Raw genomic sequence first — 25,737 nt, 5'->3', positions numbered from 1 at the left:
AAAAATGTTATTTTTTACATTCACCCCTTAGAATATTTCAAGAAATTTTCCCAGTTCATGGGAGGTTATCTTGTCCCAGTATAGTATGAAACCTGCCATACTTTTTGCAGTCACTGCAGAGAACCAGAGATGAAAACTTGCTTTCCTTCCTCTCCTTTACTCAACTAGCTCTGCCGCTGGAAGCATGCTTTACAAAGCTGTCTTTTCTTTCTGGCTGCAGTCATCTTTCTCAGTTTTCAAGTGACTGCTCCAGAGATCTTTTGATAGAAGTTTGTGATGCAGTAGCAGGGTTTACTTCCACATTCCATCATTTTATTTTTCTAAGTGAGAGGAGTTTGTTTTCCAGCAAGTGATTTTTTTGAATACAAGTATTCTTGAATGTTTTCATTGTCAGCACTTTGGGATATGTTTTTGTAAATAAATGTATAAAAAAATTCTAATTAGAATGAAACAGAGTATGAATTGCATATCTGTTCTATGCCTAAACTGGGTTTACATATATCCTTTGTAACTGTTGTATGCATGGGTCACATATACAAATGGGGAGAGCATGTGGCTACCGTGTTATGGCATATATTTGACAAAGATCTTATTTAATGAAATACAAAAAGGAGAAGATATGATTATATCACATATGTGCATGTAAATATACTGTTTTAAAGGTTTGAAAACAAATATAATTTTGCCTAAAGAAAGAATACATAATTTTAAGTATCTTTACATTATTTCATTACAAAATAGTTTTTTTATGTTAATTGTATATAGTAAATAGTAGTGGCATCGGTTAGGACCTGCTGAAACCTTTGCAGAAAAATTGCTATTTAGTACTAAGGGGGGGGGGGGGGGCAGTCTTTGATCCACCCTCACCTGCCCATAGTGCCAGGGTTGTGTTGTTGTATGTTGTACACTCTTTTCCATCTGTGAGAAACAAATAGGCCTTCTTCCCCTTACTGTCCTTCAGGCTAAGCCCCCCTTGCCACTAAAGGAAAACCCCGCTGACGTAGGAAAACTTATTGTTTCTCAGGGTTTGAAAGCTTTTGAGTCCTCCCTTGTCATCAGTGTGATGTCTCTCAGTATATTGTCTTTGCGCACAATAACTAAAGCAGTAGTACATACTTCAAAATGTCACAGGTTTATTTTCATGACTGTTTTAAAATTAAGATTTATTTATTTTTATTTATTTTTTTTATTTTATTTATTTAGTAATTTAAAAGCAACAATACTGGAGAATTACTAGAATGGTTGTGGTGATATTTTTTATGTGTTTCTGCCATATCTGTTAAATAACCTACATTATTCATACAGCACAAGCTGCGTAGTAAATTAAACCTACCCACTGTAGAGCATAGTAGTAAATGCTGACAATTTAAATGATATTAGTCATGATCTGCTGTAATGATTTATATTTGCTTTGAACTTTAAAAGGAATGTGCAGTTTCAGCTTCCTGGGATACAACACAGTTGAGCAAGATCTCAAAGGATATTTTACTCAAGCCATTGTATTGTGTCCTTTTAGGTTAATGGACCATGTGTTCTTCAAATTCAGAAAATTCGCAATATTTCTGCACCAAAAGATAATGAAGAGTCTCAGGCTGCTCCCCGGATGCTGCGCTTACAGCTGACCGATGGCCATACTAGTTGTACAGCAATAGAACTTAATTACTTGTCAAAAATAAGGTAAGATATTGTCTAACAAAAGCAAAACAAATTGACCAAAATAATCTGATATATAATATAGAAGACTTTCTGTAACCCTGCACTCTGCTCTTTAGCTTGAGGGCTCAATTTGCCACTGGTACTGAAAATAAATAGCAGAAATGTTGCTCACTGATTTTTTGTTGTTGATTTGCTGTTAATTGTCATACATAACATGAGATTTCATAATTAACAACATTCACATTTTTTTCTTCCAAGTAAGCCTTAAGTGTTAGTTGTCCCCCCCCTCTTTTTTTTAATGTTTTCCAGTTTGCTATTTGAGTTCAATTGATTGCACTGTAGCCAACCTTCTTATAATAGTAGCATTGACCCATGCTGACTCTTTGAGTAGTTTTGGGCTGCTGAAACTATCCTTTCAAGGTGAGCCAATAAATGCAACTTTTATGGAGTTGCATTCAAATTTACTACCATTTTGTTCCCATACAACCAGCTGTGTCTGATTCATGTAAAGTGTATTCACATTTTAAAAAATTGGAGTGCTTTGTGTTGGATGAATATTGAATTTGCATGATAATGTTATTTGTAGCAATTTTGACCAAACTCCATTTTATCCCATGGGATTGCAGTCAGTCTTTCTTGGCAGGATTTTTACAGAATTGAACAAAAAACTCCCAACCTGTTTCTGCTTCTAGGCAGACTTCATTAGAAAAAGTTAAAAAGCAGAAAGATTATAAGTAACAAGTGGTAATATATACTATATATAGGCAAATTTATATTCCCTAATAACGAGGAACAAAGTACAACTGTTACAAACCTAAATCCCAGCAAGTTTTTTATTTGGATTGCAAAAAAATCCACACAGAGTGGGAAAAAAAAGTAATGCCAGAAAATGCGAGCAAGTTAAAAAACAAAAAACAGAAAGAACTAGAAAAAGGTTAAAAAAAATAATTTAGAAACTGATTGAAAAGTAAAGGAATCCAGAAAAGGACACTTACTGTGGATAAGGGGTAAAAATACAAAGCCAGCATCAGTAGTAGAGGTAAGATTATTATTATTATTAATATTTATTTATATAGCGCAAACATATTCCACAGCGCTGTACAATAAGTGGGTTTCATACATTGGACATACAGGGTAACATATAAAGCAATCAATAACTGATACAAGAGGTGAAGAGAAGCCCTGCCCAAAAGAGCTTACATATCAACAAGGAGAAAGGGTTGAGACACAAGGTGTGGGAATGGGCATGACCAGAGTTGTGAGAGGTGTGGCACAGGGTATTGCTTTTAGCAGTACACTGAGGTTATGTTAAACTAGATTAGGGTAAGCTTCTCTAAATAAATGCATTTTTAGAGATCTCTTGAAGGCTGAGAGATTGGGAGAAAGTCTGACAGATTGTGGGAGCGAATTCCAGAGAAGGATAATAGTAAATCCAGTATTCACATAGCCAATATCAGTGTTTAGAATTGTAGAGGAAAAAGGAGACTTATTCATGTGAAGCCACTATAAGTAGATTAGGTCACTAGTAACTATGTGGGGTCTGCCCCAGACATACAGCTCAAGGGTAAGGATCAGGCCAAAGAGGGGTAGCTGGCACTCACAGATCCCACTGACAGGCCAAGTTAGAAAAACAGCAAACTCTATGAAGCAAACATAGGGTACATGGGACCAAAACAGCCTTTGTGCATTTTGTCCACCAAGGCACTTAATAATAGGCTGTTTAAACAGAATCCAGTGTACAGTATATATTCCCTACCCCACCAATTACAGCTAGGCATTTGTAAGCCAATAGGAGAGGAGGACCTTGGGGGAGGAACCTTGAAACCAATGGAGAATGACAGAGTATATAAAATTCAAAACTGTAGAAGATATACAAATAGTACAACATTTTTTTGTATTTCAAAAAGAAGAATAGGGCACCTTCACATAGTTACTCATAATAATATGACACATCAAAATCATAATTGAGACCCATAGGTTGTCTAGCTCTCAATATAAAGATCCATTTCACTTCTTTTTAATTCAATGTAGTTAATAGACTACCTCCTTTAAGTCCCAATATTATCCTTTCTGTACTTGTTACAAAATTGATATTATCATCAAAACAAAGGAAAAATATTCAGAGACCCTTGTTCCATCTGATGTCTAGTAATGCTCCTGTATGCTTTCTTTTAGTGTTCTAGCGGTTTGACCCACATACTGAATTAGTGGGTTTTTTTTATATGATATTTCTTGTTCGTTATTGTAGATACAACGGTTTTTGTTACTGACACACAAGTGAAAGTTAAACACCCAGCTCAACCACATTTATACATACTCTTACAGGTCAGCCATGTTTGAGATGTGTATGGGGCTGAAGAGATCATACTGGGAGCTAAAATATTACTTTGTGTTTTAGTCCTTCTTATCATAAATTTACAGCCATTTTTGAAAATATTGTCAAGTACTGGATCAGTGCAGAGGATAGACACATTTTTGTTTATCTTCTTCATATAAATTGGTCTGTTAGTGGGATCTGTGAGTGTCAGCTACCCTTCTTTGGTCCATTATCAGTGTTTGCCTAAAAAATAATGTATGGTAAAAGCCATTGATCCATTTGGCTTATTTTTATAAACAGGCCCTTCTTGGCGGAGAACTGTTGCGGCCATACCTGTAATTACTCCCAGCACTCCATGCTTGACACTTGATTCAGATTTATTCAATCTAAAAATCTTTAATAAAGATTTTTGGTGATTATAAAGTTATTTGTAAATATAAATTAAAGTGTAAAAGTATCTGCCTCTTGTTATTCTCTGCTGGTTTTGTCTATTGAAACAGCATTGCATAGAAGGCAATATAAGACCTGGAGGACAGCTGGTTTCTGCTACTTTCTTTTAATAGTAGAAACCATCCCTGAGTACAGAGAAAAGTGATGAACAGGCAGGTACTGCATTTAACAGCATCTACATGACAAATTATTTTAAAAGCATTGAAAAATTGTAATTAATGTAGATTGGAAAGTTACTTAGAGCTATATATTTTTTGGTTGGATACAATTCTATTTTTGGTTTTACAGCCCTTTTAACAATATATGTTCTTTCTTGCTTGAAAGGCAATCAGCACTTTACACATTGTTGTAAGTGAATTTTAGATTGGTTTTTACTGTATTCCAAACATGTCTTTGGGGAGGAACTGTGCAAGCAGCAATCTTTAAGGACAACTAATAGGCGACTGTTGAAAACCTTTTAAATCGCAATGAGCTTTCATTTAAAGTCTTGATAAGGGCATGTAGTGCATCTAAATGTGTAAAGTAATTGCAAACCAATGTTAATATCAAAGGTGTTGATTAATGAAAGGCTGACCAGCTTTCTAACAGCTGAAATCCTTACTGTGACACTGAGGCGCTGGAACAGACACACTCAAGCTTTTAATGTAAGATAAGGCTCCTTATTTTGCTACCATTAAGATTTGCCTTGCACATTTAATTTCCTTCTACTAAAACTGAAGATCAGTTGAAAATAGACTGATATTTTTAATTTTTGCTCAGAATAAATTTGGCCTTTTGTGTTATTGGGCTTATATATTTTTATACCATGTGCTTTCTAAATAACCTTGTAAACATATAGTTTCCTATTTCTGGCACATCATACTTGACTGGGAAAAGGGTATTTCATCCAATAAGGGCTGTTACTATAAGTGCACAAAAATGCAGGGCTGTGGAGTCGGTAGATAAATTCTCTGACTCCGACTCCCGACTCCTCTGTTTTTAATATGCTTATGTATTTTATACATCCAGGAAAGGGCAGGGGGAAGGGGCACTTAAAACACAACTGAACTGATAATAAACAATTTTATCTATACTTCCACTCCTAATGATTTCCCTAGAATCCCATCGTCATGTTTAAAGTTTAAGCTAACATTACAGCTGAATTACAGCAGTTTTTCAAATGTTTTAAAGCTTCAGTCTTAAACTATTGACTATTCATTCCCTTCACATATACAAGTATTTCTAGTCCTGCAAATTTTTTTTTACTTAATTAGTTATCAGTGAGAGTTAGGCTGGGTTCACAGTGGGCATTGGGTTTCCTTTAACAGAGGAACACGACGCAGTGCAGCTGCCGCACCTTAACTGTGTGTTACTTCCCATTTAGTGAAGCATACAGTCAATGAAAAGCATGCTTCATGGTCACTCAACGTGTTTGTTTATGCACTGCGTGCATTGGGCTTTATTCTTATAGCAGAGAAGTAATTATTATGACTGTTTGTGAATTGGGACATTTAAACTTGCTTTATTTATTTATTTTTTATTCCCATTTAAATTAAGTAGGAGTCGGTTCATTTTTTGCCGACTCCAGGTACCCAAAATTTCCTCCGACTCCTCGACTCCAACTCCGACTCCAGCCCTGCAAAAATGACAAAATTTTCGGCTTGCATGGCACAATAAGGTGAAAGATTTTGTACCTTATATCCCATGAGCGGAGATTTGTAAGCTTATTTGGGCTTCCCATTGTTTGCTGTGAATGTATATCTGTATTTTCATTGTTTATCTATTTATGTACAGTGCTGTGGAATATGTTGGCAAATATATGCTAATGATGTGTTAGTTTGATCAAATTTGGTCTCTTGTTGCACCCGTGAGGAAAGAGGCAACATGCTGGATAGGTAATATAATGGTATCGGGCAAATACTTATAAGGCACAGCTATAAATTGCATACAAAGACAATGTTACGATAGTATAAATAAAAGGTTTCATTTCTGGTGTCAGTATCTCTTTAAGCATGGCTTAACCCTAACCCACCAATCCGGTTAGGCTGTGCTTGACCTGCCCCTCTTTACCAAAGGGCTGGGGTAAACAGGTATGAATCTATAAATAGTGACATCGGAGGCAGAAGAAGGTAATGGGGGTGGGCGCATGGTAAAGTTCAGCCAAACTCCCCCGCTAAAGTTGTTAGGTGCTGGCCTGCACACCACTATTATGCAGTAACTGGTAGGATATAACAAATTCTTGAGTTTACCCAGTGTCGGCATGTAATGTTCCTTTAAAACAGTGCATTTTAAATACATATTTATATTAAAAAAACAAATGTCTGCATGTCTTTAAATAGTTGTTCTTCGACATTAAGCAGTGTTGGAAACATTTTATGGAATCTGGCAAGAAAATTATACAGCACTACTCTTATTTGTATTCAAAGCCGAACAGCAGTATTCAAAATAAATAAAAACATATTGATCATTTCCTTTATACAAGTAATCATTCATCTTTCCTAATACAGCTTGAATGAGCCCTACATTTCAGTAATGATGAAGCTTGTTTCACAGCTCTGTGCAATTAGAACAGACCTAATAGAAAAAGGCCAAACAATGTATTGACCAGTTTGAAAGGATGTGAAAGGTACTATCCTTATTACATCTTCAGGACTTTATACCAGCTTCTCAGCTCAGCTTTTTAAGTAAAAAAAAAAAGTTTTAATCCCTTGTCTTGCATCCACAGGAAAGCTTATTAGACTTTATGAAATGGCTTTGAGTTATCACGAAGGCTGATATGAGAGACACATTACTGTAGGTTTCTACCTAGGGTTTGAAAAATATGTGAAGCAATGTACTATTTAAGTGTTATAATCTTTGTTAACTAATCCTATTTAGGTTTTTCCCAGACAGACTGAAGAACAAATTCATTTATTTTTCACTTTGCAGCTCTGCTACTTAAACTATTAAAATCTTGTGTGCATGGATGTAGCTATCCAAAATAAAACCTTTTTTTGTACGAAGGTTTATTGCATTATCTCTTTCTTTCCCTGAATATGGCTGGAAAGTATGCTGTATCTTCCTTAGGTGCGCATATCATTGGGTAGCACTTTGCCACATTGTTTATGTAGAAATGCATTATTCGGTATACTCTATACCACTTTGCAATAAAAAGGCACTGGTCACCTGCTGAAGGATGACAGGAAGTTTATAAAGAAGCCACTAGGGTAATGGTGTAGCATAGGCTGGTGACCCTGAAACCATTTAATCTGTGTTGTTCAGATGTTTATAAAATACTTTTTAATTAAAAGCATTCTTTACTTAAAAAGTGTTCAAGTAACGAGAACATGTCTATGAAGATTTTCATTCATCCAGGTCATGGTATATCTAGTATAAATAAATTTAAAGCAACTGGACTTGTTTGGTAATCATTGAAGACGTTTCACTACTCATCCGAGCAGCTTCTTCAGTTCAGTAGATAACGAGAACATGCTGTTGACATGAATGTGTTGTATGCCATTATGTCATAATATAAATGTAATCAAGTTACCCTTTTAGCTCAATATATTGTGTGGGAATTTCCCTGCAAATCATGTTGGTTCTATCATTTTCAGAATAGAAAGCAATAGGAAAGTGAACTATTGCAGCATGTTGGTGCTTGTTCCCCTGCCATATAAACAAACAGCTCCTGTTTTTTTCTGACAATGCCATGCTTGTGAAAGAAAATTAATTCTTTTCTTGGCAACTTTAGAAAAGCTAGCATTTAATTGTATTCTGCATCTTTCTCTTTCCCTCTTAGTCTGAACACTCCACCTGGCACAAAAATAAAGCTATTAGGAACTATTGAAGTGAAAAATGGATACTTGCTTTTGGATGACACCAACACTGTCGTTCTTGGAGGTGAAGTGGAACATCTCATAGAGAAGTGGGAGCTGCAGAGGGTGAGGTTAACACAAATCATTTTGAATTCTTGTTTTTGGCTGTGTTATTAAATTGACTCTTCCAGGCAGAGAATGAGCATTCTTTTGAAAGTATGCATCCATTATTCTCCTATAACAGTGTTTGCCTATTTACTCCAGGCAAGCAGAACTAACACAAGCTATTTATTGAAGGTAAAATACTGCTTCAGAGAAGTAAACCACTGCAAACTGCTTCTGCATATTTGTATGCTTGTATCAACTGCAAGTTTTTGCCGGGAAAGACATTTTCATCCCCCAGTGCACACATTATATTGTTCTTAAGAGCAGGGCACTAGCAACTAGTAAAACTTGGGTTGCAACTTAATGTTCCATACATTCTGCAACCTGTTTAACAACACAATTATATTGTTATAATCCTGCCTCTGTGGTTAGAGAATTATGATTATAACACTGCGGTTATAGGATCTATTACCTGGAATGCTTGGGCCCTTAGATTTTTTTTTGGTTATGGGTTTTTTTTTGTAATTTGGATCTTATTGCTACTAAAAAATGTATTAAAATAAGCAATGAGGTTTTTTTTGCTACCAACAGGGATTTATGCAGCTTAGTTACCCTAAAGTACACATTACTGTTTTATTACTACAGAGAAAAGGAAAAACATTGAAAAAGAAATGTTTGCTTTAATATGAAATGTAAAATATGAAAATCGGAGTGCTCTGGATAGTGGATTTCTGGATAATAGATACCATACAACTTTGACATTATTTACTTTGTAGAAGGTATGTAAAACTAGCACCTGTTGATAAAACTGCAAATCCTTCTTCAGTTGCCCACAGCTTTTTGAAGGTTATATTATTCTCCCAAGAAAACTAGCCATTGTTTATAAGAATTAAAGGGAATGCCTAATCAAGACACCTAGCAAATAACAAGTTAAAGATCCTTGATCTCAAAACACATCTAGCTTATTTTGTTTAATACCCCTAGAAGGTAGGGGTAGGTTTTCATTCCTGTGACGGTTTCGGTTATGGGAATGCGATAAGAGTTTTATTTTAATTAGAAACTATGTGTGCTGTGCCTGCAGTTTGTGTTTTCAAGATAAGGCCTGGACATTTTCAATTTTAAAGTAGAAGTTCACCTTCCCATAAATGTGTACATGGTAGCAGGGGCTGTTTAGATTTAGATGCAAGGTTGTTAAGTTGAAGGAACATCCAGTTGGTGAAATCTAATACACACATAGAGCCCTGTCCAGCTGCTCAGAAGTTTTGGTAATTATTGATGCTAATGCATCAATAATATATAGTAACTGGGTTTCTTCTGTACCTCCTATTTGTTTTCAAACTCAAGAGAAAATTCAAGTTCAACGCATATACACCAAACATTTTTCAAGAAAAACTATAGTCCTGAACAATTCAGATTTCTTTAAATGACCATAGTTACATTACTGTTCTGTATAAATAAAGCCTTTTCTAATAGTGATATATTTTATTTAACACTGGCCCAGATTCAATTGCATGAGAAAACTTCATGTAGTTTATGTAGTTCAATTCAGAAAAAAGTATCTCACTGTTTATCATGTGAAAACTCCATTGAAGGGTATGGGAAAAAACTGAGGAAGGAGAAATGTTTTTTGTCTCCTCAAATTAAATCAAGTCTCTACATTTTCACATAAACCATGAGATAACTAACTAAACTGAATCTGGCCCATAATATAGGACACTGGATTATCCTATTATGAAGTAGAGGTTTGAGGTCCATTATCCGGAAACTTCTTATCGAGAAACCCAGAATTACAGGAAAGTCCTCCTATGGCCTCCAATTATAAGCAAATCATTCTAATATTTTAAAACAGTACCTCCTACTTGATCCCACCTAAGATATAATTAATCCTTAACTGAGGCAAAACAATCCTATTGGGTTCAATGTTTAAATGTTTTTTAGGAGACGTAAGGTTTAGGGTAAAACCCATGGAGCAAAAAACAACTCCGAAAAGGCTTTCTACCAGGAACAGTAAGAGTCACCGATGGAAAGCCTTCCTGCAGGCAACTTCGTGTGACTTCGGATTACTGAAGTGATGCAAAGTGCTTTCCACCCGCGACTCCTTTTGTTGCCAGTGGAAAGCCTTTTCGGAGTGTTTTGTCGCCCATGATAGCAGAGGTCTATCACGTGCAACTCAGGTTCTTACCCATGGGGATCTAAATTATGGAAAGACTTGTACTTTTCTGTTGGTTAAGTTCTCTTTCAGGACATATGGTTATATGCAACTGTAAAAAAAAAAAAAAAATGAAAATCTTTTACCATTCACCCAAAATCTCCTTACCCACGGGTTCACATACATATTTTTTTTTTTTTTTTTGAAGACCTCACCCTTTTACCCAATTAAAACATGGGCTATCCTCCAAAAGAGTAGTGGAGGGCATGTATTAAGTTTCAGTCACAGTGTCTGACCACTGTAAGCCGAAAGGATAAAATTACATTAGCTTTGCTATAGCATGAGCATTTGGATTATTAATAGTGAAGTTAAATGACAAATTCTCTCTTATATTTATTTCCTATCCGTTCCACTCCTTGCTTCTCTCCCCGCTGACTGGTGGCCTGTGGTGATGCCTTTTTAATATGCAGTCATCATTGTACAATCAGGATGCTGCAGATGTATTCTGCACTGCTAGCTGCCTGTTCTTTTGGTTTAACTCTTCTCTGCAGGCCTGGGTAGCAAAAGAAGCCATCTTTCCTCCTGCCTGCTTGATATAATGGTTTCATAGCATATTACTTTTACTTTTTTTTTTTTTAACATTGCTTATATTTTTCAACTACAAATTAAATTATTTATCCCTATCTGCAGTTCGGAGGATTTTAGTAGGTGTATGTTTAACTCAATTTATAAAGTGCTACTAAAATACGAAGTGCTGATGTTTTGGTGAGATTAGTTAAAATTGTAGAGTGAGGAAGAAGTAGTAGTGACCAGGGTTGCTGGAGCAGGGCATGTGTAATGTATAGCTCTGCTAACCCTTTGTTTTTTCCCTTTGTATTAGTCAAATAAAAATATTAAAGGGGGGGAGGGAAATGTCATATAAACACAACCCCCCCCCCCCCGCTAATGTGAATGCTTAATTATAGTTTTTCTGAAATCTGCTTTGTTGTTTTTTTTTTTTTTGCTAAGTGTTTGTGATGGATTGTGTGCCTCTTAAACTCAATGTTTTTTCCTACTGCTGAGTATTCATCTGTGCTGTTTATGAGTAGTTAATTGCCAAATTTTATTTATTCTCTGAAACATTGCATTATTATTTCCCTTCCTGTACATGTAGGTCTCATTGACCAAGGTGTTATTGCATAGAACTCTTACATTGTGCCCCCCTAGCTGTTCAATGTAGATAATACAAGCTTATTTATAGATGCAAGAGGATTCTCCAGCGAGCAATATCCCTACTAACTCGTCTATAGGGTTACCAGCTAGTACTGACCGGCCCAGGCAGTAAATAACTGGTAAATTTGTAATACCCTATAAATATCCCCTGACCCTCTCCACTGCTATATCACCTATGCCCTGTCCATTTCCCCACCCTGTGATGTCATTGCCCTGCAACATGTCACCACCTAAAGGCCAGTATTATACTACAAAAAAGGTAGCAACACTACCTGTCTAGCATAGTGAGAAGATTGTGTTTCATTGCATTATTTTTTTCATTATTGCATTATTTATTTATTTGTTTTGATGATACTATACTGTAACCAAACATCAGAATGGATGAGTTAGTGCAGTTTAAATATCTGAAGGTTGAAGAAATATGAACAACCAACATGGAGCAGGGTCTACTTAAGACTTCAGAATTCTTGTGGACCAATATTCTTGGATAAAAGGGGCAGTATAACCCTTTTGCACAAGATATACGTTCCTTGAAAAGGGCTAGTGCTAAACATACTTTTTGCATATTGTTTAATCACAAAAAAACGTTTGATTTTTTCGAGTAAAAAGCCTTTTTTTTTTTTTTTTTTAAAGTTCGGCATCTTAAATGCAAGCAGCACTAAGACAGAAGTAATACTGTGATTGTAATTGCTTACCTTATACACAGGGCTGGTGCTCCTGTTAGGAGAAAACTGCACCAGCCAGGGGTTGTTGTGAGAGAGCGTTCCTCTTCCTTCTTCTGTCTTAGTGCTGCTTGCGTTCAAGATTCCGAACTTTAACAAAAAAGGCTTTTTACTCGAAAAAGGCAAATGTGTAGGCTCCGGGATCGAGCAAAAAGTAGACAGGAGATGATTTTTCCTTCCCTTCTCCTTTAAGGTATGGTAAGTTACAGAAAGATCACTTATCCAGAAACCCTGAGGTCCCAAGAATTGCTACAAAGCAAGAGAAATGAAAGATGCAATGAAAATGCCCTTCTTTATTAGAGTAATAAACTGCAAATGTGGTTTTTGGGTTTAAAATTAGAACAGCAAGTACAGAATTCATTGACCGTATTCTTAATTGTTCTTGAAAAATGTTATGCTAAGAGAAAGCTGTACCAAATCAGATTTAGAACTGGGCTTGTAGAACTTTAACTACCAGTATCTGGTTTCTTGCAGTGTTACATGCAGCTATTTAAAATAAAATTACCTGCAATATATAGACATAATATATGTTAATTGATCTTTTAACAGAGTTTATCAAAGCACAGTAGAAGCAATATTGGAATAGAAGGAGGACCCCCACCATTTGTGCCTTTTGGACAGGTATATTTTTCTCATCTCTTAAAAAAGTTGTAATTTTTTATTTTATAAGAATGCAAGTTGTGTGTAGATGTATTAAACTGGTCACACCTGGACTGACTGTGAGGATGTTGTCATGTTTTTTGGTCTAAAAGCCTGGCAGGTGGATTTAGAGAGCGGGGCTCAACTATCATGCTTTAAGAAATATTTTTAGGTTGAAGATGCACTACTGCAGCTTTTCCTATTCAACACAATTAAATCAGCACTCAAAACATTGATACATGGATCCTGCAACTGCTCCATGAAAACAACCGAATCAGGGTATTTCCTTGCTACACCAGATAACAGTTCTTTCTGTAGATGGAAACCAATGAGTTTGTTGTTTACATGAACAAAAGGAATTCTGGGAATGAGTTCCAAGGGACTCCAATAAAATCCCATTTACGTGGGTTTATCCTATAGGCTAAAGCTCACCCACTGGGTTTTTAAAGCAGAAGCCAAAATAATTGCTAATTAGATTCCCAACTACAGACCGGTTTTGCCCTTCTTGGGGCTCATCAGTGTAGTGCAGGGTTTTCTGATTAGCTTAGGTAGAGCCACACGTGTGAATTCACAAACAAATCATTAGGGTTGAATTCATTCCCAGAATTCCTTTTGTTTATTTGTATCTGTATGAGGCTGTCTACTCACCCCCAATGATTTGTTTGTTGTCCACATGCATCTTCTAAAAGTTAATACAGAAAAGAAGTTCTATTTGTTTGCTCCATTTTCAGCTTGTATTTAGTTGGTCTTTTTCATGGATTTCTGCTGCTGAAGCTGAATAATTAAGTCACTGTAATCTCTGAAAAAGTTAGTCGAAGTCTAACATGCTAATAGTTATAATTTGTTTCATTATCAGCGATGTGCATCAGTTGCTTCAGTAGACAGCAAAGAACTCGATAGCCGAAAAACTCTGCAAGCTTCCAGTGTGACAAAACCTGTTGGGGAGAATGATGAATTTGAAAAGCAAAGAACTGCTGCTATAGCTGAAGTTGCTAAAAGCAAAGAGGTTTGAGCCTTATTTTGTTTTCATGTTTATCAGTGCAAAATATTGAAATATTTGATGCAGTGTTTACATGTTTATGACTTCTATTCTTAATATAAATGATTTCAAACTAGATCTGCCTTAATCATATTAATAGTCTCCTTTCCAAAGTCTGGAGGGTGATGGAAGACCTTATTATATCTCTTGAGGGAGGGTGCCAGTGGAATAAATATGGGTTAAACCAAATAATGTTTAATTTGTTCTTTATCATAAAGTTGTTTTTTTTTAATTAAAGGAGAAGGAAAGTCATTTTGGCATTTTACTGCCAATAGATTTGCCACATTAGTGCAAGCTAGAACGCTGTATTTATTCTACAGAAAGCTTTACCATACCTACACAAAGAACCCTAGTAGCTCCCTCCATTTGCAGCTGCCATTTTAGCTTGGTCTTTGTAGCTTCCTGCTGCTGCTAGCATAGATCAATCTTATGGGAGGGGGAAACAGGAGAAGGGTTAGAGGAGAGAGCTGGCCTTGGAATGAAGGATTTTTCCGAGAGAGGAAGCCTAATACCAAAGTACATGTGTACACAAAAAAAGACAAGACAATCCTGTGTTTTTTTGATAGAGGACTCAGTGATTGCTTATGGCTGTATTTACATAGACCTTTCTAATAAAGCTTAATTAGTTTTAACCTTTCCTGCTCCTTTAAAAGAAAATGGTTAACTTTAAGTAGAAGAGCTTTATTTATTTTTTTGTTTTGTATTAATCGAATTAGCGGAAATGATCATTCAAATAGATCATCATTTATCTTTATTAAGGCTTAGAATTCTGTGCTTAATGGGCAGTATATTGCCTTTTTTTCAACATTAGTTAGGGCTTATACTAAACAATTTTGCCTATTTTTTTTTTTTCTTATTAAAAATATTTATGGTTTGTTTTTGTCATTCCTTACACTAAATACACTAAATATCTGAAACTGAAACAGCTTAAGTCACATTCTGTTTCCTGACTCATGCAAGTGCAGTGAAATCCAGTTAGCTGTACCCCTTTTAAAGGAGACATAGAATGACGGAAAGTCCCCATCTTGCAAACTTTTAGGCAGTAATGAATAATTTATGGTGCTGGTTTCGATAAAATGGTCAATATGCTTAAAAAGGGTCAATTTATATAGCTCCTTATAGATTTGTTACTCGCTCAATCTATGTTTTAAATAAGGAGTGGTTGTGTTCTAATGGTCCCTGCCAGAAACACAGTAGGATACAAATAGCCAATCACAGCCCTGCACACACAAACTAAGACAAGCTTCAGTTTCCTATCAGGTCAGCCTAGCTGCTGATTGACTCCTATCCTACACTGCAGTGGGCTGAGTGCCACTGGCTCCAGTAAAAGAGTGTGCGGGACTAGTAGGGTTTTTGAAGATGGCATTCCTTCTGTATTTAAAAGAGTATAATGCAGGCATATTCTTGATTTTTACACAATATGTCTTTAAATATAGTTTTTATTATGAAAGTACAGATTATTTAAATTACAAATTTAAAGCAAATAAATTATGTTACTGCTGTTTTCTTGAATAAACAAAAATCTCTAAAATAACAACTCAAGTAGTGTCACAGCCAGAGTTTTGCCTTTCCAGGATAAGGATAGTAAAGCACAAAATTGTTTGAAATGTACTTCATGTTGACATTGCTAATAAGTGGAAAGTCTTCTATATCTTGATAGAATTGCAGAAATTATGCCAGTGTTGTCATTTTGTTTATTGCCTTGAATCTATTCTTGATTTTGTATGCAGTGCTCTAGATTTTTATAGTGGAGAGTTAAGAGCCATCTTTGTCTCTCCATGTTGCCATTTGAGTTATACTGACACTAAAAAAACTAATCTTCAATATATGAATGTACATTAAAAGTTACCTATAGGTCATGTTGATCGTTTTTCACTAATAGGGCTGCTTTTGTAGTGTTACTTGAAGTTGCTAAACCTGACTGTTTTGCTAACTTGACTGCCCCTTCTCAGCCTGTCCGTTATAGTTTCTAATGCTAATGGATTATTGCTGCACAAATATGGCAGCCCCCTCATAGAGGAACATGGGGGATCAGATAGGTAATGTAATGGCATCTGGCAAATACTTTTATGAATAGCATACTAAGACAACGTTAAGATAGATATAAAAAAAAGTTTTACTTTTAGTTCTCAGTATATCTTTAAACCTGCTGAAAAGATTGTACAAACTAAACTAAAAAAGCATTGAGTAATAGGCATAGTTATAACTATAATAAAACTCTCTAAAAGCTGAGAAAAGAGTTTGTATTAAGAATGCTTCAGTCTAAGAAGTTGAATTTATTCACTATTGTGACTGTTTAGCAGTTATCGGCAATGCTGTGACTCTCGAAGTTTACACTAATAACATTCCATCTCTTATTCTCTTATTTCCATTTCTCATCAAGTCCCGAACTATGCCAACTGACAGTTTGGGTTTCCAGCCTTTGTAGTACAAAATGTACTAACTAAAGAATGCAGGTGATGCATGAGTGTTGTTGAACATATCCAGCAAACAGTTCTGTTTAATGTTTACCATGTTATTGACAGGTTATAATAAAATAATATCTTACAAAACGTAATTAGGGGCTGTGGGCCTTTAGTTGAACAGCCTTGCCTTAATAGATATTTAACCTGTTGCAGAAGGCAACCTTTGGACAAACTGTACTGTGAACACAGCTAAATTGTGTATATCTGCCACATTTAGGTTGGAAGGCATGCTATTGAGATTGTTTTGTTTAAACATTGAACAAAGACCTAAAATTGTGCTAATAACATGTGGTGCCCTTTGGTACACATTTTTGGGCTACCTCGCCCGTTACCATATGCCAACATGTCACTTCCCATTGACAGTAAAGACAAGTGCTGCGGGTGTGCATCTACCTGTGCTCATTTTTCAGGGCATAATTGTATTTCTGGGTTTGTTTTGTAATACTCTAGAGAGGACCAAAATGCTTACTGTGACATTTGCTGTAAAGGAACTGTTTTTTCTTATGCTTTAAATTTAATTCCAGATTTATTCCCGAGTAGATCAGTGATGGCATCTCCTCATGATGCTATTAAGAGTAATTTGTGGCTTTTCTTTAAGATTGCTTTGGCTCATTAGCTCTGGTAGGGCCATAAGCAGGCCTCTAAATGCGTAATTTGTTGTGTGGCAGAGCACTGCTTGGTAATGTGAAATTTTCCATTTCGTATCTGTGTGTACTGCAGGAAAATGGGTTTACCACTGCTTACCCAATAAATACCATAATGTTATGATTAGGATATTACAATTGCCATTTTGCTGGAAAAAAGACATTTTATTTTTTGGCATCCCCCGATATTACTCATTTTTAAATAACACAGTAAATTCTGCAAAAACTTGGCCTTTGTGTAATGTTATTCTGGAAGTCAACCACTTTAACGCTCATGTTATTTTATTTCATACTATATAGTTTTCCATTTTAGTTTACTGTTATGACTGAGTTCAAAGTAGCTCATAAACGCACACATTACACAACTTATTTTTTTTACTGCTTCAAACACTGTAGAATGAAAAGCCAATGAGTAGATAACTGCTCGTGTTATGGAAATTAGCGTTTTATTTATCAGTAGGTACAGCTTAATAATAAAAAAATGCAGCTTTCATGGATTTATTGCCTTCTGCATTATGGCTTAATCTTTGGGATGAGTTTAAAATTGAGTTGTTTACTTTAATACAGCTTCTCTTATCTCCAGACAAAGACGTTCGGAGGAGGTGGTAATGCTGGAAGTAATCTCAATCCAGGTGCTGGAGGGAGCCGTAACAAGGAAGTGTTCCAAAAAGAGAAGATAATCAGAGCTGAAGGGAAATCAGAAGGAGTATATCGCGAACTGGTAAGTTTTAATGACTAGACCACATAATAACCCTTCCAGTGCTTTGCTAGGGTTCCAGATTGTGTTTTCACACAAGCTTTATGTCACTTTCTGCTCAAAATACAAACTTGCTTTATTGTTTTTTTTAAACTTGTATTCTACACTGTTTACATTAGAATAGACAGAGTCCAAAGCTATAAATTGCCTCCATCTGAATGCTCTTCACAAGGGCACTTGTATCTAGACATGCTCCTATGTACTTGTGTTATTAGCTCACAAGTATTAGGTGCAAGATGCATATTACAGTGTGCACCGATAGCACCGGTAGCTCTGGAATTAAAGGGGTTGTTCAACTTTTTGCAAAGTCCTACCAAAAAAATAAAAACTTCTCCAAATACAGTTGTTTTAACAAATGCCTGCTTGTTTGCTATTTAAATTACGCTTAAATGAGCATGTGCAGTGTCCCGGACAGTTCTAACAGAATCCAAGACAGGAAACCCCTGTGACAACTGTAAAGACCAGTATCACTACTACTATAGAGATGCTAAAACTTTAAGCCCATTATTACCGAATTACCGAAAAAGGCCATGCTCCATAGACTCAATTATAAGCAAATAATTCTAATTTTTAAAAATGATTTCCTTTTTTTTTCCTGTAATAATAAAACAGTACCTTGTACTTGATCCCAACTAAGATATAATTAATCCTTATTGGGGCAAAAAAATAAGATCTCTTATCCGGAAAACACCAGATCCCGAGTAGTCTGGATAACTGGTCCGATACCTGTATACAAAATATAGCATTTTTAGTCATGTTCATCTTTATGGCTTAGTTCTCCTTTAAGCACTTACCTGTTCCTTGGAAACCACATTGGGGAGATTGGCGAGTTGCAATACAGCAATGCACTAGCTCCACTTCGATTTGCATAGAGTTAATACAATTGCCTATCAACAGAATTACTGTTATGCAAATGAATGGCAAAGAGCTACCACTTTGGTGGTGTACAACCCCTTTAACAGCGGCCAAGAGGAGTTACTTTCAGGGCTCACATGTTGCTGACTCAATGTCACTCCTGTAGTCTTACAGAAAGCTATTTTGTGTCTTTGTTTTTCAATGCAGTTTATTTTTTGTGTTTTTTTGTGTTACATTCTTCTATGCTCTAACCCACTTCTGGTTGTTTTGTAGTCTCCAATTCAGACTCTACTACCTGGCTGCTAGGTTTTTCTTGTTTTTTTTTAAGTTACTGTATAAATAGTATAGGGACTATACAGAAAGGCAAATGAAGACCAGATTTAAACCTAACTTGCTTCTGTTAATAACATGTTAATTTAATTTGTGGTGACCTTGCCCTTTAATCTTATTAAAAGATAGTTTGAATGCTGTAATTGGTTATTTGAAATATGCTGTTTTTTTTTTAATTAATTTGCCACAAATAGCATTTTACCATGATGGTTTTACAATAAAAAATCCCATTAGTATTGTGGGAATGAATATGGTTTCTGTGACCTTAAGAGGGCAAAGGAGAATCATGTTTTTTGTAGAAAAAGAATCTGTTGTATGGTTGCCTGAAACCATGTTCTGATATGCGGATGTGATTTCAGAATATTGGAAGTACTTTTCAGTTTATTGTTGGATGTTTTATTCTTCTTGTTTATTTTACTAGATGCGTCATTCCATTTGCTTTGATTACAGTGTAAACTATTTGTTTCTCATTCTATTTTAAAAAGTGGTGCAATACCAACTAAATAAATAAACTCTTCACAGAAAAAAGACACTGTTTAAAACAAGGCAACATCAATATTCTATTTCGCTTTTAATGTGAAAATTCTGCCCCTATATATTTGTATGTTTATTCTCTGAAGACTTTTTCTGATTAATTTGAGGCATTTCCAATATGGAGAAGAAATGTGTGTCTGTACAGAAGCAACATGTGCTGCTCTTTGTATGAATGACTTTTCATATAAAAGCTTCTTTTAATTCCGTGTCCCATTTATACGCATTTGAAAAACAGGTTAAACACTCTTAATTGCAGTGAGCAACTAGATATAATTTGCACTGGACCAGGAAAAATGATTTATCATGTAAAAGGCTTTAATAAAAAAAGTACGTTAAAGGAGAACACCAAAGCAGAAGGTAGTTTTGTGTATGTTTTGTGAAGCACTGTGTTCTTCTGTTGCAGGTAGATGAAAAGGCACTGAGACACATCACAGAAATGGGATTTAGTAAGGATGCAGCCAGGCAGGCACTTATGGACCACAGCAACAATGTGGAAGCTGCCTTAAATTCCCTCTTGACAGGCAACAAATCCAAACCAGTTCAAGGACCACCAGCCAGAGGTAAATATTGTTTTTTTTTTCATTTTTATAAGGGATGTCTACATGGTATTTTTAATTTATTAGCAGCACTTCTGCCTGTAACCTTCTTATAAACTTAGAGAGTTAAAGCCCTAGTCTTTCAAGGGTTGACAAGGCAACAATTTAAACCATGCTGGGAATAAACCCCCCCCCCCCCCCCCAGTTATATTTTTGTCTGTCCAGGCTGAAGATACTTAGCACTTATAAACTAATGTAATCAATGGTTCCTAATCTCCAGTGGACCTTAGACTATGTTTATTTAAAGATGAAGGTCCTCCGACCTTCATCCCCAATCTGGGGAACAGTTTTGCAGCTTACTGGGTTAGGCTCAGATGTTTCTGATCAAACATTGTTGCCTACTGATAGGTTGCTATGGATTACTAGACAAGTAACAAATTTAAAGGAGAACTAAACCCTAAACATGAATATGGCTAGAAATGCCATATTTTATATACTAAAATGACTGCGCAAGCTTAAAGTTTCAGCATCCCTATAGTAGTAATGATATAAGTCTTTATGGTTGTCACAGGAACTTCCTGTCTTGCATTCTGTTAGAACTGTCAGTGCACATGTTCAGTGGGCTCTGAGCAGCTATTGAGAAGCTGAGCTTTAGGGGTTATTGCAAGCAGAAAATGAGGCTGATCTGACATATAAGCTGATGCTACAGGACTACTTTCTGATGCTAATTGCACTGGTTTCAGAGCTGCAATGTAGTAATTATCTGTATTAATCACTTATCAGCCTTATACTGTTATATTTATATTCTATATATACAGTACATTGTGAGTGGGTTTCCTAAGCTCAGGTAAGTAACAGCAGCACAGAGCATGTGCAGGGAATCAGCAGAAAAGAAGATGGGGAGCTACTGGGGCATCTTTGGAGGCACAGATCTTCCCTGCTAAAGGGCTGTGGATGCCTTGGGCTGGTACAGAAGCCCAAAATAGAATATGCAACATATGTAGGCTACTTGTTTAGTTAAGCTTTAATTCTCCTTTAAGATCATTCATTGCATAACCCTATAAGTGATTTTTTTGGCAAGCAACAGTTAATACATTTGTAAGTTGACACTTGGGGCCTATTTATTAAAATTCAAGATTGAATTTTACGGCAGTTTGAGAAAATCAAAATGAAAAAAGAAGTCTGAAAAACAGGAATAAAAAAATTCTGCGTCTTACACCGGCAAATCTTCTAGATAAGGCTTAGATTTTAAGAAGGGCCCTCACCCTGTTGTCTACTAACAATATGCAATTGTGAATCTATACTGGTAAAATGTTTGTTTATCTGTACTGTTTTGTCTCTGTGGGAGATGTTGGCACTGTATAAATAATAATACTAATAAGTCAGTGGGAGGTGTATTTAAACTTCAAGTTATTGTATATTTTAAGGTTTTTTTTCATTCAAATTTGTAATAAAACCTTTTTGATGGAATTAAAAAAAACAGGCATAAGAATCAAACATACGCAAATATCTTTATTAATGTTGTATACTCTTTATTGCTGCGGTTGGGGCAGTTGGTTTTTTTACACATTTAAAAGATCTGATCAAGTCCCTTCAAGGGCAATTTAATACATCACAATGCAGAGAAAGTGTGATTCATTGTAATATCAGTCAAGTACCTAATGAAAATAAATGTAGGTTGTGTTTGGCTGTTTCACTGACAAGCTGTTGAACAATACTTCATTAAAATGTATTGTCTACTTCACACACACAAATTGCAAATTAATTTGGACAGGCATCTTATTTAACTGTAGAGAAAGGGTGTTTGAAAGATAACATTCTATAAAAGAAAGAAATGACAAATTATGTTGTATGTGTGAATATGCTTCACCATTGTGCGTTAGTATTGGATGCTGTCCTCTGGCCAAGTCAGTTTTATTGTTATGGCTCTTAAAATTACATATATACTTTTACATCTAATGCTTCTAACAGGAAAGGGAAAAGGCAGAGGGAGAACACGTGCTGAAGAAGATGATGAATTAACTAGTGCCAGGCCTTCAGCACCAAGTACTCTGTTTGACTTTCTGGAGTCCAAGATGGGAAGCTTTTCTATTGAAGGTGAGCAATATAGTTTAATTATTGATATGTATGATGGTTATATATGTCCAACAACCAGCGATTATTTACTAGTCTATAACTGTTAATATAATAACAGTAAACATCTCATTGTTGATGTTAAGAAATAACCAAAAACATAATTTGGAATTTGGTTTGTGTCTCGTTTTTGTTTTAAGAAATCATTTTTTTTTTAACTTTTCTACTTTGCAAAGTTTTGAAAAATGTGAGTACTTTATAAAGCAGTACTATAAACTAAACTAAAGCTGTTTTGCAGTGCAACATTTATAACATATTGGTTATGGGTCATATAGCCCATGGTTCTTGGTCTCTGTAAAAATCCTTGTATCTTCACTTAAAGGAATAGTTTAGTGTCTAAAGGAAACTGCATAAAATAGACTATGCAACATAAAAAAAATCAATGTAGTTTGTTGGGCAAAAATGTAATCTATAAAGGTTGGAGTGGACAGATGTGGAGTGGACAGAACACTACTTCCTCCTTTGCAGCTCTCTAGGCTGTTAGGAATCAGTGACTAAAGGGAGGGGGGGCATTTGGGACATAACTATTCAGTTAGTTTGCTTTTGAATCTCACCTGCATGCTCCTAAACTAAATAGTTATGTTCCATGTGACCCCCCCCAAAGTTACTGACTACCTAAGAGATTAAAAAGCTGAAAGCAGGAAGTAGTGTTCTGGCTATTATGTTAGACATCTGCTCACTCCAGCCTTTATAGATTACATTTTTGCCCAATTAACTATATTACAAATTATTTTTTATTTTTCACAGTCTATTTTACCCAGTTTAATTTTTACACTAAACTGTACCTTTAAGCTTTCCTATCAGTCACTGTGCTGTAACTGATTTTCACACAAGGTATAAGCATTTCTGTGTGAACTGACACTGGCAAAGTAAAAAGTGCACTGTCAAAGGTAGTAAGCAATTACAGGAAATTCACATAAACTTCTATATGTCCACTTTTAACCCAGGTTAAGAAAAAATCCATATGTGCATTTTATTTCCATTGTCCAGTCTATAAACTAATTTGGTGGGCAGATTATCAATCTCTCTGTGGTCAGATTTAGACAGAGCTTCACACAAGGCTTGCATTCTATAACTGCAACTCTTTATGAGAGAAAAGCACAAAAAACTGGGCAAAATAAAGGCTGTGTATTTTCTTAACTTTTGCTCCTGTTTCATTCTTGTTGCCTGATTATCCACCCAGATTGTTCTGGAGCAATTCGTGTGGTATCAGGTCACCAGTTTCGTCATCTAGCTACCAAATCAGTAACTTAAAACAATAAAATGTGCCAAAATGTTGGTTACATGGTCAGTCTGGCCCCCTTCTCTACAAATGAATAGCATTATTATGTATTTGGACCTGTGGAATGTTTGTGGAAGAAATGAAAGATGTACATTTTTAAGAAATGCAAAAAGAGCCTACACAATATAAATGTTTTAAGAAATACTGCAAGGGTTTTTTTTTTTTTTTTTTGCTAATGCAGGCTGTGTGATGGTATTAAGACCATCAAAATCATTTAGGAAATTGTTTTATGACTGGATAAACTGTATCAATCATACAAGTGTGTAATCATAAGTGTGCAGAGTGTGTCCAAAGGCTATAATTGTCACTGTGAGAACAGGAATAAAATTATATTGTCTAGATTTAATAAAATCTAATAAGATTAGTTTTATTTATTTATTTATTTTAAAGATGATGTTGTGCATTTTTGCAGTTATAAATACATAGTTACACTATGGGGCAGATTCATCAAAGTACGAGTTCGAATATGCATAGTACTAAAATTAGAAAAAATACAAATTTTTTGTATTCGAATACAATCGTACTTTGATAAATGTGCCCCTATGACTAGATTAATGGGCTTAACTGTGGAAAATACATGGAAACACAGATTTTCCAACAAATAATGTCCATCCTTTGATTTATACTAAGATGAATAATATATGAAAATTGTCACCCTGCTATGTTAGTTACTGACATGTAATTACAGTGACAGTTATGTCTCACTATGCCTACATAAAACATACTTCACTTATGAAGCTGTGAATCTTTAAGCTGTGCTGGAGCCCGATACAGTTTAGTAAGGGGTAATAATGCATCTCATCCCTTACACCAGTTGAATTTTAACCCTACCGAACTACTGCCTTATAGGGAACACTGTGTTTGCAACATTTTCTTTAAAAATATTACTTACAGCTTTTTCTGTAACATAATAATCGAACATATTCAGAGCAAAAAATATGTACAATGGAATTAGTCAGCATGTAGTGTTGTATTTTAAAGTAATAGGCTTCTAATACTGTGCTACAATTTCTCAATTTCTTTGTTAATGTTCTGTAGTGTTGTATTGGTGATAAAGACCCTACAAGTTGATATTATATCTTTGTGTAAATATATATATATATATATATATATATATATATATATACATACATGTAGGAGCAGCCGGCACTCACAAAACCAAAAACAAAGAATGCCTGGGTGCAGAGTTCAGGAAAAAGCACACAGGAAAAGAATCAGAAGCCGCACACTCAGGTCTTATGAAACTAAGAAAACATTTTTTTATTGCCAAAAAGGTGGACAAAAAGTCTACCTTTTTGGTAATAAATTTTTTTTTTCTTATTCTCTGATTCTTTTCCTAAATATATTAGTGATACCTTTTATTGGCTAATTAGATTAAAAAATGCAAGCTTCAGGGACTAATTGGTTCCAGCATGGTATATACATTTTCTGTATATACCATGCCTGAAGCAGGGAGCTAAGTAGTTATGAAATTTCACATGTTTTGATAATTTCTTGTTTCAATTTAAAAAAATAAATTATCCAAACCCCATCCTCTATTTTTTCAAATATCCACATTATGCCTAAAACTATATACATAGTAGTCTTATTGTGTCAAATACCACTTTGTGGCTACTGTCTATTCTTTCTCATTAGTCCATTCCACTCAAAAATATTCTTTTCTGTTTAGAGATTCATGCATTAAAGGAGAAGGAAAGTTATTTTGGCATTTTACTGCCAGTAGATTTGCCACATTAGTGCCACCTAGAACAATATATTTATTCTGCAGAAACCATTACCATACCTGAGTATACTTAAGAAGCTTTCTCCATTTGCTTAAGATAGCAGCTGCCATTTTAAGTAGCTTCCTGCCTGCAGTCTAGCCGTTAAAACTCAGATCACACATTCCTATAGGAGGGAATTCTTAGCATTCTCGTGGGAGGGGTAGTAGGAGAGAGGAGAGAATTGTACAGACTCTGGCCACAGGAATTAATCGTGTTTCTGAGAGAGGAAGTCAGACACTAAAATATCATGTTTTCAAAAAAAAGAGACAAGAAATCCTGTGTTTCTTTTGATAGAGGACTTAGTGCAGCGTTTCTGTGAGGCTTATGGCTGTATTTTTATAGACCTTTCTGATAAAGCTTACTTAGTTTTTACCTT

At 35.4% G+C, this 25,737-nt stretch overlaps 1 protein-coding gene across 2 annotated transcripts in view; it reads left to right on the top strand.

Annotated features, from left to right (window-relative positions):
* Positions 1-25,737, top strand: part of tdrd3 (tudor domain containing 3) — a 102,791-nt gene that overhangs the window by 52,361 nt on the left and 24,693 nt on the right. For both annotated transcript variants that reach the window (XM_031895819.1, NM_204054.1), the window contains 7 exon segments: positions 1,517-1,677; positions 8,181-8,322; positions 12,934-13,005; positions 13,880-14,029; positions 17,755-17,892; positions 20,051-20,207; positions 22,155-22,280. In XM_031895819.1, the coding sequence (XP_031751679.1) occupies positions 1,517-1,677; positions 8,181-8,322; positions 12,934-13,005; positions 13,880-14,029; positions 17,755-17,892; positions 20,051-20,207; positions 22,155-22,280 (946 nt within the window).

The sequence above is a fragment of the Xenopus tropicalis genome, chromosome 2 (genome assembly GCF_000004195.4).
Source record: "Xenopus tropicalis strain Nigerian chromosome 2, UCB_Xtro_10.0, whole genome shotgun sequence".
NCBI classification, from domain to species: Eukaryota; Metazoa; Chordata; class Amphibia; order Anura; family Pipidae; genus Xenopus; species Xenopus tropicalis.
Note: the sequence above shows the minus strand (reverse complement) of the source record. Positions and strands in the feature narration are given on the sequence as shown.